Here is a 19,314-nt window from a genome sequence, read left to right as displayed (position 1 = left end):
GGGAGAGGTTTACAGACCCACCTTACATCATCTAGTAGAAACAATTTTAATACAATATATATATTTATTACACGGCTGTTCTTAACGCTGTAGAAAGCTTCATTCACTTGAATGGGGCTTCCCAACGTTCTGAGGGATAACAGACCGTTGCTATGAATAACAGACCGCTGTCAAGGAAAGTGGCCTTTTTGCTTCTGATTCACGTCTTTCGTAGCACTCCGCAAGTAGTCCGGTAACTTTTCAACCCCAGCGTATTCCGTTGCTTAGCGACGTCAGCTGATTTGAAGCCTAAAGAATGTTCAGTACTTGAAGTTCAACGTCTTTGGCAAACTATTTCTCTGCTGATCAACACTAGGAATGGTAACAAATAAAAAAGACACGCTGTGTTAAGTAATTTTGTTGGCAAGTAGCCGTGTAATAAGCGGGATAATGTATAGAACGCCGTTGTCATTATATCGGGAAATATAAAGCTCCGCTTCGCGTCGGGGTGTTGTTTGCCCTGTCGGGGCTTATTTTCCCGATAATGACCGGCGTTCTATACATTATCCCTTACATATAATACAATATATATAAATATAATTACAAAATATGAAATATACTACAAAAATATAATACAATATGTATAAATATAACCAAACTCCGCTTCGCGTCGGGGTGTTGTTTGCCCTGTCGGGGCTTATTTTCCCGATAATGACAACGGCGTTCTATACATTATCCCGCTTATTACACGGCTACTTGCCAACAAAATTACTTAACACAGTGTGTCTTTTTACAATGTATTTGTTACCATTCGTAGTGTTGACCAGCAGAGAAATAGTTCGCCAAAGACGTTGAACTTCATAAACTGAACATTCTTTAGGCTTCAAATCAGCTGACGTCGCTAAGCAACGGAGTACGCTGGGGTTGAAAAGTTACCGGACTACTTGCGGAGTGCTACGAAAGACGTGAATCAGAAGCAAAAAGGCCACTTTCCTTGACAGCGGTCTGTTATTCATAGCAACGGTCTGTTATCAGAAGATATCAGACCGCAGAACGTTGGGAAGCCCCATTCAAGTGAATGGAGCTTTCTACAGCGTTAAGAACAGCCGTGTAATAATGAAAATTATGTCTATTGGATGTATGTTAGCTTGTCAGTAAGTGATGCTTTTGACTTTTGCTTTTTAAAGTCGTTCAACACAGGTAATCCTGTTTGTTTATTTGTTTTTTATGATGCTATACAAAAAAGTTATTTATGGTTAAAAGAACATGACATTGTTTACAAGAGCACAGATTCTACATAGATCTAGCCTCTTAATTTAGCTCTCAAAGTGCACCAGATTCATGCGTTAAACTCTAAAATGTAATAAATGTTCTTCCGGGGGAGCATGCCCCCGAACCCCCCTAGGGTCGGGGGTTCGCCGTATCCTTCGCAATTTTTTTTTTACCCCTGACCTGTTTGCATCAAGCCCCCACCCCTCGCCCCTCGGCTTGAAGCCCCGGTGGATGTAGGTGGTATTGCATTACGGTTAGGTTTCCGACTCTTCCGGTTTATTCTATTAACTCCATTCAACATTTACAAAACTATCTCCCCCAATAATTTTTGTTCGATTCTCGAACCTGGCTCATACTACTAGCTTTTTCATTGAATAATTTTTCCCGATTTTTGCTAAGTTTGAAACCAATCCGAAATGGGTAAACTAGCACCCCATTTATTTGCTTACGTCAATAAAATTTGCCTGCAAATGTGCTCGCGGATACTAACAGGGCACGAGCACAAAAGTTCACATTGGCCGATAGCCGATTTACATGAGCTCTCGGAGCTAAGGAAAAAAAGAACCACTGTTTAAAGTTGGACAGGAAGACACGGAAGTGGAAAGATGGCCGCGTCCGGCCATCTTTCTCACTGCGCCACTGAGCACTTTTCATAGAAATTAATGGGGACGCCATCTTGGAAGACAAAAGTAGCTTATTCTAGTTGTATTAACTCTATGCACTGTATTCATGTCACATTGTCATTGGGGGCTGAGTACCCCTAAAGGTCTGATGCTAGAATCGCCCTTGGGTGCTAGATCATTGACAGGGGGATCTGCGCAATTCTATATATTATATTTAAATACTATCAGGGCCGCCTGGGCCGGAGTGGGACCCATTTTCAGCCCGGCAGTGTTATGGCCAAAGCCAGCCCATTTGTTGAACAATCGGGGCTTAACCCGAACCTAGAACCTAGTCAAGGTTTTGATGCGAGGTGAAATTGGAACTTCACGAATGCGAGCGAGCATACCACACGAGCGCAATTTGTTGCATTAATTTCAGTGCAAAATCGTTTTTTGAGCTTTCTGTAGGTTAATAGAAACATTTTGTTGGACTCATATTGTAATATTTTACAGGAATTACAACCCAAATTTGTACCTGAAAGATTCAGGGCTTTTGAGAAAACATATTTTTCCCACCCTTGCCGAAATCTAGATTTATGGAGAGACAGATCTTTCTTTTTTTACCTGGCTTTTTCAGTTCCTCCTGGCATCTTTTCCCCATCCATTTGATTCTTTTTGCATCAGCTTAATCTTGCTAACTCCACAACAATAAATGATTGATTGGGACTCCGTGGCAAACTTGGTACACGTGTTTGAGAAAGAGAGCATGCGCGGCAACTGAAAACGGCACTTTTTATCCACGATCTGATCATGCGCTTATTTAAAACATAGTGTAGCCTATTAGCTTACTTATTAGTCACAGTAACTTAACACATATCGTTTTATTCGGTGTGTGAAAAAAAACTGAGAGAAAGCAAGCAGGCGATCTGCTGGACCAATTTATGAGCGGGCAGAACGGCCCACCGTGAATTCTCCCGATTTTCCCGATGGCCACTCCGGGCCTGAATAATATTAATAAATGAGCAATATTTTTGGGGTTGCTATTGGGGTGCTTTGGTCTTTCTTGGGGGTGCTGAAGCTCCTGCTAGCCCCTCCCTAGCGCCGCCCATGTTTCTGCTTAATGTGCTCGTCCGGGTTGTCCCTTAAAATGCCAAAAAGCAGTTATACATTTAATGCAGCAAACTGGGCAATGAAGGGATATGCCTCATTGCCAAGGATAGCACTGCACTCATACAATGCTACAAAAAAATTTCTGTGTATGAACTCTGATCTCAAAATCTTACAATCAGATCATCTCAAAAGAGCTAGGAACTAAATCACATACACATTCACAATGTGTATGGTTTAATATGAAGTGTATAGATTACGTGGGTCAGAAAAAGGCTAAGAAGGTGTAGTGAAGTGGGTGGCAGTCATTAGTAAATTAATTAATTCATGGCGATCAACTACCTGGTGCAAACTGCTGTGATGTCATACTGTATCATGCATGGACATCCCTGAGGGATGACCCATCTCCCCACCCTCCCTAGGCTCTACAAGACATGAGTCCACGTCTTTATGTGTCAAAAAAGATGATCCTAAAGACCTTCCTGAGAAACCCAGAGCTCAGGTTAGTCACTGTCAACATGAACAGGTCAGTCACTGTCACCATAAACAGGGTAGTCACTGTTCACATAAACATGTTAGTCACTGTCTATGTAAACTGTCCATGTAAACAGGTTAGTCACTGTCTATGTAAACTGTCTATGTAAACAGGTTAGTCACTGTCCACATAAACATCTCCCAACCTTACCCTGACTTAATTATTGATATTCTTGTATTGACTCCTGAACAGCCTCCCTCCTCTGTCATTAGAGCTCTTTAGTCCTCCTCTCCTGTGATGAGCTGCCTGATGGCACTGGCACAGTCTGAGCACATGCTCTCTGACTCTTGGGAATATAGATCAGCATTGAAGACATTGTGGAGATTTAGAACATGTAAATGTAACTAAGTAACATTTGTAAGGCCATTTGTTACAGCAGATAACTGAAATCACATTAATGTTACAGACAATGAGTAGTTTGGAAAATAATAAGACATTTTAATATCCAAAGAAACGTTTATCTGAACCAAGGATGAGGTTTGATTTAAACATTGTAAGGAAATGTTTATTCAGCTACCAACCCTGCTCTACTGCTAATTATTGGTGGAGGCTTTTCAGTGATTTCTTCACATTAGTACGGACACTAAAGTGGATCACTGGACCTAAACAGCTGAAGTGGAAAAGAAAACAACTTTGACAATGCTTCTTTCCTCACTGTCTTTTTACAACATGTTCTTTTTATGGAATAGTTTAGGAAATGTAATGGAATCCTGTATCTGAAAAATGGTATCCGCAAACAATAAGCAAAAAATGACACAACACTATAATGTCATGGCAACCCTAGAGCGGAGGTTTCTGGTGTTGCGTTGGTGTACGTGTGGGAAGAACAGACAGGACCAATCTTAGAAACAGCCAAACCCTGCCCTGCCGGATACTCCAGACAACATGAAGGCCAAATCCAGTGTGTGAAAACTACCCTAACCCCTCGAGGCTCTCTTCTGCAACTCTGCTCTTTAGTTTAGAAGAGAATCAAACATAACAAAAACATTTTAAAAATATCTTAAACAGGGTCAAAGTTCCTTAGCAACTTCATCACTTGCTGTTATAGTGAACAAATAAAATACATAAATAAATGAAAGTATTCAAAAATGAAGGAAAAGTAAAAACACTGTAATGACCTTCCTGTTCAGAGCATGGAGTTACTTCCCTGTAAGGCTTCTCTGTAATGAGATGAAGCAGACAAACATTCTACAAAAACAAGTTGTCTTCATGTTGGGAACCACTACAAATATATTATTAACAAAGCAAGAAATAATATGGAGTTCTACTCACTATTAGAAAGCCTTGAAACCAAAGGTGTCCAGTGATTGTTTAGTATGTAACACCGCCTCACCTACTGCCCTAAAGAAGTTGGAGGGAGTAGGCACTTTATGTTCGAATAATTATACATCTGTTTACTGTTTCCCTCTTGTTCTCTTGTAGTCTTTTATCTCTTCTTGGAGGCTTCTTTTAGGACCCGAGGGTTGCTGGGTCTGAGTGAGAGTCCAGATAGCTGACATTTAGGTGTGTCACTGTCTTCACTGAGGTATGTGTTTGTAGCCAAGCCAACAATGGAACTATTGAACCTTGAATCTCACAGCAGTAGATGAACCCCTCCGATCCCCCAAATCAATACACAACTTGAAAAGTGGTTTACCATATAATAGAAGTTTCAAGTTTTTTCCAGCCTGAGGTTTGCCTCAGCTAATGGTGAAATGTTATATTCTGACACACATGTGTTTTTTTCACTAAAATATATGTAAAATCTTGTTTATTATCTTTATGTTTTTCATAATCAAGTTTGTGTTTATACTTGGACATTCTCTTGCCTCCCAAAAGTCAAAAACAGCTGGACACCCACGTATATCAGTCGTTTTCCTGGATTTGGACTAATTGGGTCATTAGAGGCTTGTCTTGGAGTGCCATCCTGTTGTTTGTCATATGAGCAGCTCACTCCCTGTAGTGCAGTTCCAGCCCAGCCTCTCTGACTCCCATAGACTAAGACGAAAGAGAGCCGCAAGAATAGATAATTATGTTGCCCCTGTGACCTGGTTTGACACAAAGCAGAGATAAAAAAAAGACTGCAGCTGTGCTTGTAAAGTATAAAGTGTGTGTATGTGTGTGAGAGAGAGATAAAGGGGGTATTACCATAAGATAAGAAAGTGAAGAAAAAGAAAATGGCGAGGTGACATGAGCAGCGACAACCACAATGTTTAGAGATTATGATAAAAAAAATATATATTAATAATAAATAAAAAAATATATATTGATTGGCAGTTTTCTTCTTGGTGCCTGGAGGTGCCAGTGATCCAGGAGCAAAGTGTCGGAAAGTTCAGGCCATAGCATTCCCCTCAGCTCTCTCATCAACCCCTCAGGGTGCAGGAAATCCAGCAGGTCGTTACCTATGAACCTCACTCGTTCAGAAGCCAGACAGACGTCAATTAATACCTCCAAAAGTCATAGGTTCAAACTGTGGTTAGCCACCTTTGGAGTTGCTTCATTAAGGGCCGACTTTGGCTAATTAGCTGTCAGTCATACACAGTGGGTGCTTCAGATGACATCTGCTGTCTACTTGCATAGTCATGGCCTGACTATCCAACAGGCTAGTTGCTGTGTCCGTGATTGGCAACAACGAAGCCCCTACATCCATGTTCGTCATTGTTTTAATTGACAGAGCGCGGATAGGTGGTGCCTAAGGCAACATTACCTTAAATACATTGTAATTGGTTGGTACAGAAAATTGAAGCCATGCAAATGAAAGTCACAGTCACTCAGGGAATGAACAAGTAGGCAGGGATGCATTACAAACATCTCCTGGCAGGCTGTGTCAAAACACGTCTGTTCAACTATTTGAGTAAAAACTCAAATTAGAAGCACATCCTTTGCTATCCTACCTCAACACTTAATACCATCCACATCCACTGTTCAATAGGTGACCACATGACAGGACACGGTGTTGTGGAGCCGTGTGGTTGGAGGAAGGTTGCAGACAAAGGCGGAATGCTTGGCCACAGAAGAGTTTGTTTACATTCCAATCAGAGAGAGAGAAAGAGAGGAGGTGGTGGAAGTTGGGTCAGAGAGAGGGGGGCTGTTGGCATTTATACCTGCCGTATAGATCATCACACTCTCCCATCACCAAGGTCTCAACATGGGTTAGACCACAGTTTCTAATGGGGTCATTAAGCACAGCGTGATTTCTCTCATGAAGATAGGCTGGTCTATTTTGTTGTGATTGTGTTCATTTTTACTAAAGAGCCTAGCATTTAGAAAAAGAAAAAAAAAATATGTATGGTATAAATCAAATGTAACGCTATCAATTTATTTAAATTTTCATTTTAGGTAAATAAATTCAATGTCATAGATAGTGCTCTGATCTAGACAGGTAATTACATTTGAGTCGAAAGCAACTGTCTTTGTACAAAGAATTGTGCAAGCATCTGAACAGGGTTGAATGTGAAAGATACGTGTTTGCTTTACTCCCCACAACGACGGTGATGAATGATAGTCTGAAAAGTTTGATAGTGATAACACAACAGTGATTTATCGTTTTAAAGATAAAAGTATTTGAATTGTTACTAAATGTATTAAACAATAGCTATTTGTTCCATTAAACTGTTTTTTCCATAATGATATGTGCATGAAAAAAATCATCCTTCATTCATATTTGGAACAGGCCACCCAACCAGCTGAGAGCACATTAACACTGCGTATCTGGACACGAGGTGTGATCCAGGTCATTTCCAAGATAAAACACTATTAACACTTTGCATTTTTATTAAATGTAAGTGCTTTAGCTGACTCTTTGCATAGTGACTTACAATGAGAACATTTGTCCTCCCCTATCCCTAGATTCCTGTACAGCCCAGTGTAAATAATCTATATTTTACAATGGTGTTAATAATTGAATAAAGGGTGCAGCACTGGCTCCAGCATGGTACTTGCTGTGAAGTTAATTATACACTGCAAAAACACCACAACACCCAACACTCCAGCATGCAGTAACTGTCTCCCTGGTCCAGAGCATCCATTCTCATATCCAACCCCTTAGCAGTTTTTATTTTAACCAATTTGAAGATTTTTGTTTAGAAACCTGACATAACTGGGCTGAACACAATGGGCGATAAAGAATTTATGTGCACATAACATCAGCAGGAACAAACAGGCCCTTTTTTCTTAGACTTTAACTCAATTATGCAGACGTTCCTGAGCAGCACCAAGCTATGACATCACAATGGAGGGACGTGGTCTGTCTTCTTAAAGCAGAGAGTTCACACGCTCTCTATCGCCTGCTACTAAACTGTCTCCGTCACTTGAGAGAGGAGCTGGGAGGATGACATGTCACGGTGTCTGAGAGCGTGTGTTCTGTATCTGTGTCACACAGGGCCTGTGTCCATCGAGGCAGGAGAGGAATTGAAAGAGTAGTTTAGCTTTCTCTAGAAGTCACTAGGGGCTCATGACTGTGTCCCTGACATGAGAGGAAGACCTCAATTTCATCTTTAGTCTGGTGGGTGGAACGATCTCATACACTGACTTCATATGAACACGGATCCACTTTCATCATCATGAAAAGCTGAGTCTGAACCTCTGACTGAGATAGAACTTGATGATTGTCTCATCTTGAAATGAACGAGGATGAATAGTTAGACAGTTCCAGATGTGAATGTTGCTTCTTCTACAGCCTGAAAGTCATTCAGACTGGCAGACAGCTCCCACAGACCTTGTGTTGCTCAGTTATTCAACTGTCTGATTTTAGTTGCTGCAGTCCATTGAGTCATTTATTCAAAACTTTTTCTATCACAAGCAGACTGACTAATACCTCATGAACTGTGGCTTGATCATCATGATCAAGGTGCTGTGGCTTACAATGGTTTGCACCGTATTTGACACTGATCCCCCCCCCCAAACAAGACTCACCCCAACTCCGTGGTCCTGCCGGTACTGCTGCCAGGCCCGGCCCGTGTCACTGAAGAAAAGCAGGAAGCTGCTGAGCCAGTCAGAGCTGCCGTAGCGCCCTTGTGTGGCCACGGCCGTCACCTCCATCCTGTCTCTCAGATCCACCTGCAGCCAGGGCTGCCTGTCCAGCACCAGGGGAGACCAGCCTCCCGCCCCTGGGGAGAGCACAGAGGGTAGAGAAAAAGATCCCTTTCAGCAAGCAGCCGAGCATGCACTTCGGATCAAATTGTGGTTTTTGCCCAGTCTAGCTAAGCCTTTGCCTGTGGGCTCCACTTGCAATGGCTAAAACCCTGCATTGCAGCTTGCTCTGGGAGTATCCTGTGCCCACTTTGCTGTGTGTGTGCGTGTGTGAAAATGTGTTTGTTGTTTGTGTCATTGGTTAGTAAAGGCTAGGAAATATCTAACACCTCTTTGGTGAAACAAGGCTGTCTGACATCAAATGTGAACCGACAAAGTTTCCTAGAGTGTAAGTCTAAGAGGTGTTTGATGTGCTGGAAGCACCATTGACCAAACACACATTAAACCTTAGAATGTGCTTTGGCTCGGTGTAGAGAAAGTGGTGTAAACGTCTGATGGCGTGATGTTCAGTCCAATGAGGAGAAGACCCCACAAGCTGAGGAAACAGGTTAGTTTTGGCAGGAAGGTTCATTACTCAGCTGCTGTGGGCTGGGACACAACACCATGGGAGCAGATGAGTGCAGAATATCAAACCAGAGTCTCCACCACGGAGGAAGCATCGTTTACGGAGCCCCCCAGGGAGCAGCATCGTGCTGTTGTTACAGGTACATGTAGCAGAGGTTGGCTACCACTAAGAATAACTTCAGGTTGGGAGATACCTCGCATACACAACACCTCACGTAAAATATATAATTCAACCGTATCGGATCAAGTTCTGTGTTTGTGTGTGTGTCTGTGAGTGTGAATTTGTGGTGTGTGAGTGTGTGTGTGTGTCTGTCAGTGTGTGTGAGTGGATTGTGTGTCTGTGTCCGTAAACGTGTGCATGTGTGTGTGTGTGTGTCTGTGAGTCTGGGTATGCGTCGGGCGTGTGGGTGTGTCTCAGGATGTTTTTTTCCCCCATTCTTGTTTAATCTCCTATATTTCACGGCTTACAGTGTTCAGTTGTTGCTCTGTCGCTGATGGTTGTGGGTGTACTCACCATCTCTCCTGTTGAGTTTGGCAAAATGTGGCGCACTGTTGGTGGAGGATTGAGAGGAGCTCTGGAAGGAAACTTGAGGCAGCAGAGATACCAGGGGAATGTTGCAGTGATCTGGAAAATCAACACAAACCAATACCTATAAACCTCGAAAAACGAAGATTAGTGAGGATGAAAAAGTGTTCAGGAATGGAGTAAGATTGTAGGATTTGAGTTATTAGATCTCCATCATCCATTATTAAATCGTTTATTAGTTAATGCCCACATAAACTATGATTAACACCAAAGAAACGCTACAACATCATTTTAAAACCTGGAGAATATGTTTTTCCAACTTCAGTCTTGTATTGAACCAGGTATTGCTAAAATACCAGGCCAGGCTCACTTATCCACTCCACAAATCTCCACTCTACAGGCTATTAACTCTAGCAGTGACCCTTTAAGAGAGGACAGTCGAGTCCACAGTTCCTTCTGTAACCCTGCGTGTTTGTGTGTGTATGTGACAGAGAGGGTGTGTGCATGTGTGTGTGTTCCTTTTAATCCAGCAGTGTGAGATTAGAGCACTTCCAACAGGCAGGAGGAGATTAAGAGGCCAGTGATCTGAGCGTGTCAGACTCCTCTTCCCCTGATCCAGCCCTGCCAGGACAAGAAGAGCAGTGAGGTGGGGTGGAGCTCCTCCACTTACTGCAGGAGCAGGCTTTGTTGATGCCATTGAGCAGAGCTGTGTGTGTGTGTATGTGTGTGAGAAGCAGCTGAGGACAATCTGAGGACATAATAGGAACTGCCAGCAGCTTGATTACAATGACTACTGTACTCTCTCCATTAGGGATCCATTCATTCCTCTTTGTTACAAGAGGCTTCTTGTTTTGGATGGCAAACACTCGAACTTAGAGATGTCCTCTGCACATTAGTGATGGCTAATGACTACACATAGCTCACAGCACAGCATGTTGGTTGGTAGTGGAGTCCTGTAGTTTTTCTTTGTCTTTTTTATGTTGACAGTTTTTTATAGGACTTTCAGGCCAGCTGACTGGATTTTCTTTGACCTGATTTACTCACATCGCTCACCAGCAGATGTTTCTTCTGTTGAAGTAAAGTGGATCAAGCCGTTTTTTTAAAAACTCACATTTGAGCAGGCATTTTTTAAAGCCGTAATTCATAGAAAAAATAGTCTCCACCAGCAGACTTTCCTCCAGAGGCTTTCAGAGCAGGTCCATAACAGCACTGTTACTAAAACCAACAAAGAGCTACGTATCTGTTGACTGTGACTGTATAACCGTAGAACCTTACTTTACTTAGGCTTCCTTAAACTGTTTTGTACATGTGCATCTCTCTGTGATTTAACTCTGTGTTTTACACTGTGTACAGCCCTGTGTACTTGGTAAATGGGTCATTTGTATATTGCGTTTATGGTATTATCATATAATATTTGTATTTATTTTTCCAATTCCTAATTCCTCTTCTGGCCTTCTGCAACGTCACAGTTTCCCCTTGCCGATCAATAAAGCACCTACCTAGATTTAGATCCTGCAGCCATTAATCCCTCCATTCCCCCCCCCCCTCTCTCTCTCTCTCTCCCTCTTTCTCTCTGTGTTTCTCTCTCTCACACTCATCTACAGTGTATCAATCTATCTCTTTTTATCTCTCACACAATCCATCACACTGAAGATCGTGCAACCCCTCAATACCTCCCAGCCTACCTTTGATCTGAATAGCTTTCACCTAACCCAGGAATCTGCAGCATCCATATAAATGTCAAGTAGTAGACTCTCACCTCTGTAAAATACCCTGAAGGCCTCTCTCTACTTGATGGAATGACAGCCCCCCTCTCCATTTGAGACCTGGACCTAAACACAGGGAACTCAAGACCTTGACACAGAAGAGAGGGTACACCTATAACCATTTATGTCAACAGCACACAGAACTGACATAACTCTCAGGGCTTGTGAAAATTGAGACAATCTCATACCTCCACTTAGAAAATGTGTATTTTATGAACGGTATTTTTGTTTATGGTCTCCCTCTACTTATTTGGCGGCAAGCCAAATGCCGGCCTGTCAATCACAAAGACTTACGAGCCAGGGATGATTTGTCTGCAAAGCTGTACTGCTCCGTGCCTTCCTGCCCTGTAGGATAATTGAAAATCCTTCGAAGCTATGAATGTGATCGTGCCACCACACACTCACTATGCAAAGTGCTGGGACTTAAATCACATTAATGCACACACACCCGCACACACATTTTTCCTTGCCTCAATTTCTCTCTCTCTTTATCTCTCTCTCTCACCTCAAACCCAAACACAAAAAATATAACTAAAAGCAACCTTTTCTTATACGAACACATCTGAACAGTGCAGCCATCTGGCTGCTATGCTGAGGTAGTTTAGTCGGCCTAGTCAACATGGCAGGCCTCCACGACAGAAGCATCCTGACACCCCCAGGCTAATATAACACCGCTAGAGGTTATTCACTGATTGTGTTTGGGATAAAAATACGAGATGCAGCACTCCGCCCTGTTCCCTAAGGTGTGTCATCATGCAGTGATGCATGGTAAGATGGATGAGTGTGAACACAGTTATATTCAGAGTGTGAGTTCTCTGTTCCCTCCCCGCCCTAAACGATGTACACCAATTAATAACTTGCTCCATGAAAAACATATTTGTCATGTAAAACAGTGTCCCACAACTAATGTTCCTAGCAAAACAACGACAGTAAGAGTGTGTTGGAAAAATGAGGTGAGGTGTTGTGATTTCAAAAGCTGTACTTAGGTGTTAGATTTGGAAGTTGTTTACTTCATCATCAGGATTCGAGAACTCTGACAGTTGTGATGTGGACTTGTAACAACAGTATCTCTGAAATAGTGTTAGGATAGTGAGGGTGATTCAAGCAGATGCCATAAACATGTTATAGCAATGCTGGTTTATTCAAAAAAAACATTCTCAGAAGTGCTCTACCTCATAAGTCCCCCACCCACCTTCCTCACCCTCATTAGCAAGCCTCTCTTAATCTTGCTAAACTAAATAAACAACGGCCCACGGAAGAAATCGAGCCCAATTACCGCAACAAACTGACGGGTGCATGATTTGCAGTGAGGAGTATTTTTAGCTCCGTGCGCAGGCCTGAGTGCACCTGCAGCAGAGTGGTGAGAGCCCGGAGCTGCTTGCTGAGATCCCATCATCTGAACAAGCCTCAGAGGTGTCTGGGAGGTGCTCCCTCTCTCTCCTAGCCTCTCACCAGAAACTCACTGGAGATGAGATATGAACTGGTAGCACCTTGGGACCAGCTCAGAGGGAATCCTGGGAGCAGGCAGACCACACCAGCCAGGGGAGGTTGGTCAATAGAGAGAAGAGCTGTAGACTTGTGGGGGGGGGGGGGGGGGGCTGTAAGAGCAACCTTCTATCCTGAAATGCTGTCTCATCTAGCCTTGCTTCCAGGGCAATCTTGTCGCGGCAACAATGTGATCCAGTTGGGGATCTGTCAATGCCTCCGGAGAGTATTGATAAAGCCACATATACGATACCTCCCAAGGACCGCTAGACTTCAGACCTATATCTCTGCTCTGGCAGACCTTGAGCTGGGTTCAGGTATCGGCTGACAGTTAGCTCCAGACGCAGGCTGAATTCGAGGAAGCGCAGGTCAATACGAGTGATTGAGAAACACAGTCCTGTACTGTAGCACTTCATTTCCAATAAAGCATTCGATAGCCCACTCTAACGGAGATCAAAAAGATAGAGTTCTTCATATACTGAGAAAGCTGGCATTGTTTACTTGTGGATAGGTAGTTGATATGTAGTCTTCCGCGGGTAAAAGAAAGCTTTATCCTTGGAAGCTCGCGCGGCTGAACAACGTAACATTTTATGAAACACTAGTCAGTCTACCATTGAATTCACCATTTCCTTATGAATGTGATGAAGGGTTTGCTATGTAGTGGCAAGCTATTACACACGTCATCTCTCTGTCCTGTTATTCTAACGCCTGTGTAACCTCTGCAAGACACCCCACACTGAGCTCATCATTAGGCGACACTGTGTGTCCCTATGCAAAGAGACCAGAGGTTAGTTCTGATTGGCCCCTTGTGAATAGTGCGGTAGAGGAGGCTTCCCATTTGAGGTGGACTGACAGCCTGGCCTCCATTTCCCAGAAGCCCCTAATGCTGGCTCCGATCTGGCCATCTTCACTTCTGCCTCTCTAGAAATGTCACACACAACCCACTCACATTTGAATACAGAGGAGCTTGGCTTTGTTGGCTCGCCGCCATGATGGCCGAGGAATTGCAGCTACAATGCCACAGATACAACACCAACTGTTATAATGGAGGGGCATAAATACAAGCTGACGCTGAACACAAACAGTGTTAGAATATTACACACTGCAGAAGTATTACCCATTCGTTAAACTGTTTGTTGATCTCCTGAATCTGAGATGTTAAAGCCAACTCTTCATCGTGAAGCGTTTCCTGGCTGCTCATGGTAGATACACAACGGAGATGAATCTAAATGGACTGATAATGACCAGCAGCAGTCCCAGAACCCGACCCTAACTGTCTGTTCAGTCTATTTTGGGATGAAAAGTTCAAAATCATTATCTTCTTGTTGTTGTTGTTGTCAAGCCTGGTGCCTCACTTAGCCCTCGCTGTCTGACTGGAACGCTCAATAAGAAGTGGGTGTCGTTAATCCTTCTGAGTCCTGTGCCAGTAATAACAGGAATAGAAAGAGGGTGAAACTTACGGACTGTACCGCTATCTGCAGAATATTCATTGGCCTTTATAGATCACCAATGGTGGACCATCAGTGTGAGAGCAATGCCATTGGAAATGCAAAGCCGGCACTGGCGCCACATTCATCAAAATAGATTTTGTCTCATTCCCGAGAGCCCAAGCAGAAATGATTGCTCTAAACAGTGTTATATCATATATCCATTGCTGTTTTTGCATTTGTTTTATTCATTACGGCCAACTGCTAGCTTGTTCTATTCTGTAATCTGATGGTGCAGTGAGAAGAGAGAGAAAAAGAGAGAGAGAGAGAGAGAGAGAGAGAGATGGTGGAGATACAAAATAGATAGAAAAAAGAGAGATCTGTTAGGGGTGTTTTTTGTGATAAATTAGACCTCGTTCTACAGTATTCACAAGACAGGTCTCTTTGACAGTGGGGAGATAAAATGAAAAAGTATGATTCCACTAGGCTATACAACCAAACAAGAAAGAACAAAAATGAATAGAGCCACATTCTGTGCTGTGTCCATAGCAACAAGAGGTACTGTATGTTTCTAGCGGTTGCTAGATGTCTGACATTAGAATTTCTTACCATAAATTGATCTCTTATACACCAAATGTTGCTGCCTGTTTTCAAATGTATTGATTACGATTTGAGGAGTACAAACCAGAAAATGTGTATATGATCTGTTGCTAGACTTAACTGGGTAACTCCACATCGGATGTGTACATTAGGTGGACATTGTAGGACACTATAGCACATTTACTTATATTGTTTTGCGGTGTGCATTGGTGCTCGAGAGATAAGGTTTGAAGAAGTAGGACACTCAGTTGCCATTTCTTAAATACACTTAGTACATTTACATTATATAAATTAGTACATTTAGTACTTTTCAATGTGGTAAGTATCTACAGAGAAACAAAACCTGGTTTCCTATAAAGCTGGGCAGAACAGCCCCTGTAGACATGAGAGAGACAAAGAAACCGTCCGCCCTCTACAGAACAAAAGTAAGCCAAGTCAGTCTTGAATCGTTTCATTAGAGCCCCTGTAATTGAACTCTTTGGGGACCATGTAAGCACCTACATGAATAACCCTTTCAAAAGAGGAAAATCAATTGTAATCAACATGGCGGGTCCCAGTCCAGCAGTTGTGATGTATCGGCTGTGACAGTTTAAGAAATAAGATTTGGGCAAACACGACGAGAGTAACACAGGCCTGAGGGTAGGATAAGCATGGCCACACCACGCCACCTAAACACCATGCCTGCTTCACAAAGTTATCTCTTAGAATCTCACTTGAAGTGATATTAATCGTATTAAAGAAAATTTGTTTTTGGTATAACACATTACTTGACTGGAGTTGTATATTAGTCATGACACCTTACTACTTACGGTAGTTGATGTTTTTTGATTTATCAGTCCTAATAACCCTCATAATATACATTAATTATATGAATGAGGATGATTTGGCTGTGATTATCTTTTTTCATTGCTTTGGTGTCAGTGTATTGTGATTACCACAGCTCACTCAAACATATATAATCATTCTCATCATGCTCATTCACTCAATACATAGGCTAGTTTTCATCACCTAGCAAGAACACTTCTGGTAGTGCAGCATTATGGTTAGTCTGTGTGGGTTTGGAATTATGGAAATCATTATTTCCTCTATGCAGTGATGAAAGGCAGGAGATAGAAGAAAGCGATTGGATAATTCTAAACTGTGAAATAATCAGCCTTTTTTCTAGCGGCATTGGGGCTTTGATCACAGAGTCATATTTGATGTTGACCTTATAGGTGTGATGTGATTTTGGGCATGCATTATCTTTAGCTAAAGTGAACTAGTCATTTGTAACTACGCGGGTTTTCCTGTAAAGGAAACAATGGGATGTAGTGCATATCAAAACTGCTTCTTCACTGACATCTCATGTCTATCACAACATGACTCAGAATATACTTGAAATATATTGGATTAGTGTCAGTCTGTAGTTGAGTCTCAGTGAGTTCCTGTACTGCTCATTTTAAATTCAACATACAACAGGGAAAACAGCAAGTATCACTCTGGCACCTGCATCCACAATGGGAGGCTGTCATCTACATTGCACATTGAATTGTAAGATGGTGCCCCTCTAAAGGCCGTAAGTGGATTGGCAAGGACGTCATTGTCTGTGAAGAGGGATGCACTGAAGCAGGCCATGTCATAGAACTGAAGTATGCAGATGAATGGAGACAGCTGAGGAACATGTGCAGGATACGACATGGGATGGAACATTCTCAAAGTAATCACTGGAAGGTTTTGTAGGTCTAAGGTGTGGGCTATGGCAGATAGAGTCAGTGAAAGTGGAGCAGCCTTCCACCCACAACCCCACAGTGAAGTGTGTCATATCAGAGACAGCACTGGTAATGAAAGCCCCTGCTGTTCCAGCCAAAGGCAGCCTTCAAAATCCCTCTTTCCCTCCCAGCGGGGAACTTTCCCTTTTAAAGCACCCACACTTTGGCCTTAATAAAAATATGATAAAGTAAATTATACAGAAGGCCCAAACCCCTACTGAGTTTCAAATGTGGACCAATGAGAAACGCACTAGGATTAGCTGGTCGGCAATGTGTGCTGCCAATCACAGGGATAAAAGCAGTTGCTTTAGGTCTGTGGCTGTACAAAAATCTGAGAAGAAATGTCCTCATGACGGGTGATAGAATAGCTTTCACAGGTCACTGGGGCAAAGAAACCCTTTGATTTCTGTGGGAAAGCAAGAGAAATAGATGGAAAGATAGAGAGAAAGAGGCAGACAAAGAAAGATATGGAGAAGAAGACACAGAGAGACAGAAAGAGAGAGATGCATAAGGACACGGTCCTCTGAGAGGATGTGGCTGCCATTATCTCTGTCACCTGACACAGGGGCCATGCCAAACCAGCCATGATGGATCTCTGGCCTCTTCTTTTGTTTCTCAAAAGTAAATATGAGAACAGCCATTTGCTTGTCCTCTTGGAGAATCTAGACGTTTCATCTCTAGAGCAGCATGTCAATCCTGATCATTGGATACATTTGAGAACCACAAGAAGGTCATAAATGAATAATGCAGCTGTCAGTTTAGCTCACTTCAGAGGGTTACACCGCTGGACTAAACTGCTTATAGGATAGGCAAAACACCCTGGTGGTCCAGGCTCTGGCTGAGAGGGACCTGCCACCTCTAAGCCTGGGTGGGATAACAAGACAGGTTTTATCAGTAGTAGAATCATGACAGACATATTCAGCAAGGCCGAATTTGGATAGAGGTATTTTGTGTATGTTATTTATACATTTGTTGTTCAGATCAAACAGATTCCAGTTTCACCATAGCGCGCTACCGACAGAACATTAAAGCTATAGGCTACTGCCTGGAGTACGACGGCATTAAATTGCATTTGCCTAACTTGTACAGACAATCTCACCTGTAGTACATCAAGATACGTAACGTACCCTGTCTAGTATGGGACGACGACCTCTAGTGACAGCCAATGATTCAAGTTTAGGATTCCGTAACTTCATCATGTTGCCACATACAATCATAGACACCGTGTTTATGTGTAGTGTATCAGTTTAATTTGGCGTGCCGTTTCTGTTTTAATTCATTCGACAGAAGATATTAAACTGGATCCATAACAGTTATATTCACACATGATTATGTTTGCAATCCTGTCAATAAGCTTCTGCATTTAGGGCTGAATAACTTATCATGCCAAAAGACAATGTCGCCGTTGTTTCCAACAAGATTATTTGTCCGGAAACCTTTATCTTAACCAATTTATGCTAAATAAGCTACAGTAAAGTGAACGATTTAAGTCTTTCATAAAGCAAGCACCCATACTCACGTTGACTGGCTGCAAATACTGTGTGGGTGACGCTCAATAAACAAAAGGCATTTATGTAAAGCTGAAACAACTTCTGCATCTCCATCGTGCCTAAATAGTTAAATCCTTGTAAGGCAACAGAGTATGTCTCTTAAAATATCTCGTTTAGCATCCAGCGTGGATGAAACCATGCACTCAGCGTGATGCCCGCCGTAAGAGAGTGCTGCTACGAACACGTCCTCCTCCAAAGAGCCTAGGTATAGAGATAGATAGACGGAGAGACAATGCGAGCGACAGAGGGGGCGAGCGACAGAGTACAATAGTGTGTGTGTGTGAGAGAGAGAGAGAGAGAGAGAGAGAGAGAGAGAGAGAGAGAGAGAGAGAGAGAGAGAGAGAGAGAGAGAGAGAGAGAGAGAGAGAGATAGAGAGAGAGAGAGAGAGAGAGAGAGAGAGAGAGAGAGAGAGAGAGAGAGAGAGCTCTTGTAGGCTACTGGACAGCTCCTCCTGTCAAGGCATTCCCGTTTTAAATTAGCAGATTTTCTTTAGAATTCATTTTAAATTTCCTGGCCTTCGACTTCAGACTATGACACAGGCTTCTTTCTAAACTCGATTTGGAATGTGTTATATATGCCATAAATAACCAAACGGCTGATAAAAATGGGGTGGGCATAGAGCTTCTGACTGCGGATCAAATAGTTCCATGTCCCCCGGGGTTCCGGTTGTTCGAAATATCCGAAGCCCCCTTACGGCCTGCATATCACGCGTTGTTTATATTTTGGCCTATAGCAATCAGTAAACAATATATTTCTTAGACTGAACAGTGCTTTTACCAATAATGGATTAGCAATGCACTGCCACATGGAAGGCCTACCTCCCTACTTAATTAGGTTTGCCACATGTCCATATTAGGGAGAAGAGAAGGGGTAGCAACAGAGCTAATAAGCAAAAGGAAAATGCAGAAATGATTAGATTTCAAATCTCTCAAACACGTTTGGAAGACATTCAAGATGAGTCATTATATTGTCTCAAAACCATGGCAAGAAACACAGCCAGGGAGAAAACAATGGACCTTAAAGCGAGATATGAAACTGAATAACTGCTGGAGGAACACTCAAAGGACATATCCATTGCCAAGATCATATTATGTGTTTGTTTACCCTTCTGTCACTGGCTGAGTAAATTAAAAGGTACTTTC

The 19,314-nt window shown here is 42.5% G+C and overlaps 1 protein-coding gene across 1 annotated transcript in view; it reads right to left on the bottom strand.

The window, feature by feature from the left end:
- The window catches only part of LOC124485960 (contactin-associated protein-like 5), a 46,963-nt gene extending 28,613 nt beyond the window's left edge, over positions 1 to 18,350 (bottom strand). Inside the window, exons 1-3 of the mRNA XM_047047870.1 lie at positions 18,141 to 18,350; positions 9,584 to 9,694; positions 8,389 to 8,582 (exon numbers count right to left, since the gene is read on the bottom strand). Of these exons, the coding sequence (XP_046903826.1) occupies positions 8,389 to 8,582; positions 9,584 to 9,694; positions 18,141 to 18,225 (390 nt within the window). The 5' untranslated portion in view covers positions 18,226 to 18,350. The remainder of the gene's footprint in view (positions 1 to 8,388; positions 8,583 to 9,583; positions 9,695 to 18,140) is intronic.
- Positions 18,351 to 19,314: the final 964 nt, after the last annotated feature.

Source organism: Hypomesus transpacificus, chromosome 23, assembly GCF_021917145.1.
Source record: "Hypomesus transpacificus isolate Combined female chromosome 23, fHypTra1, whole genome shotgun sequence".
Lineage (NCBI taxonomy): Eukaryota > Metazoa > Chordata > Actinopteri > Osmeriformes > Osmeridae > Hypomesus > Hypomesus transpacificus.
The sequence above is the reverse complement of the archived record's forward strand: the minus strand, read 5'-3'. Positions and strand labels throughout refer to the sequence as shown.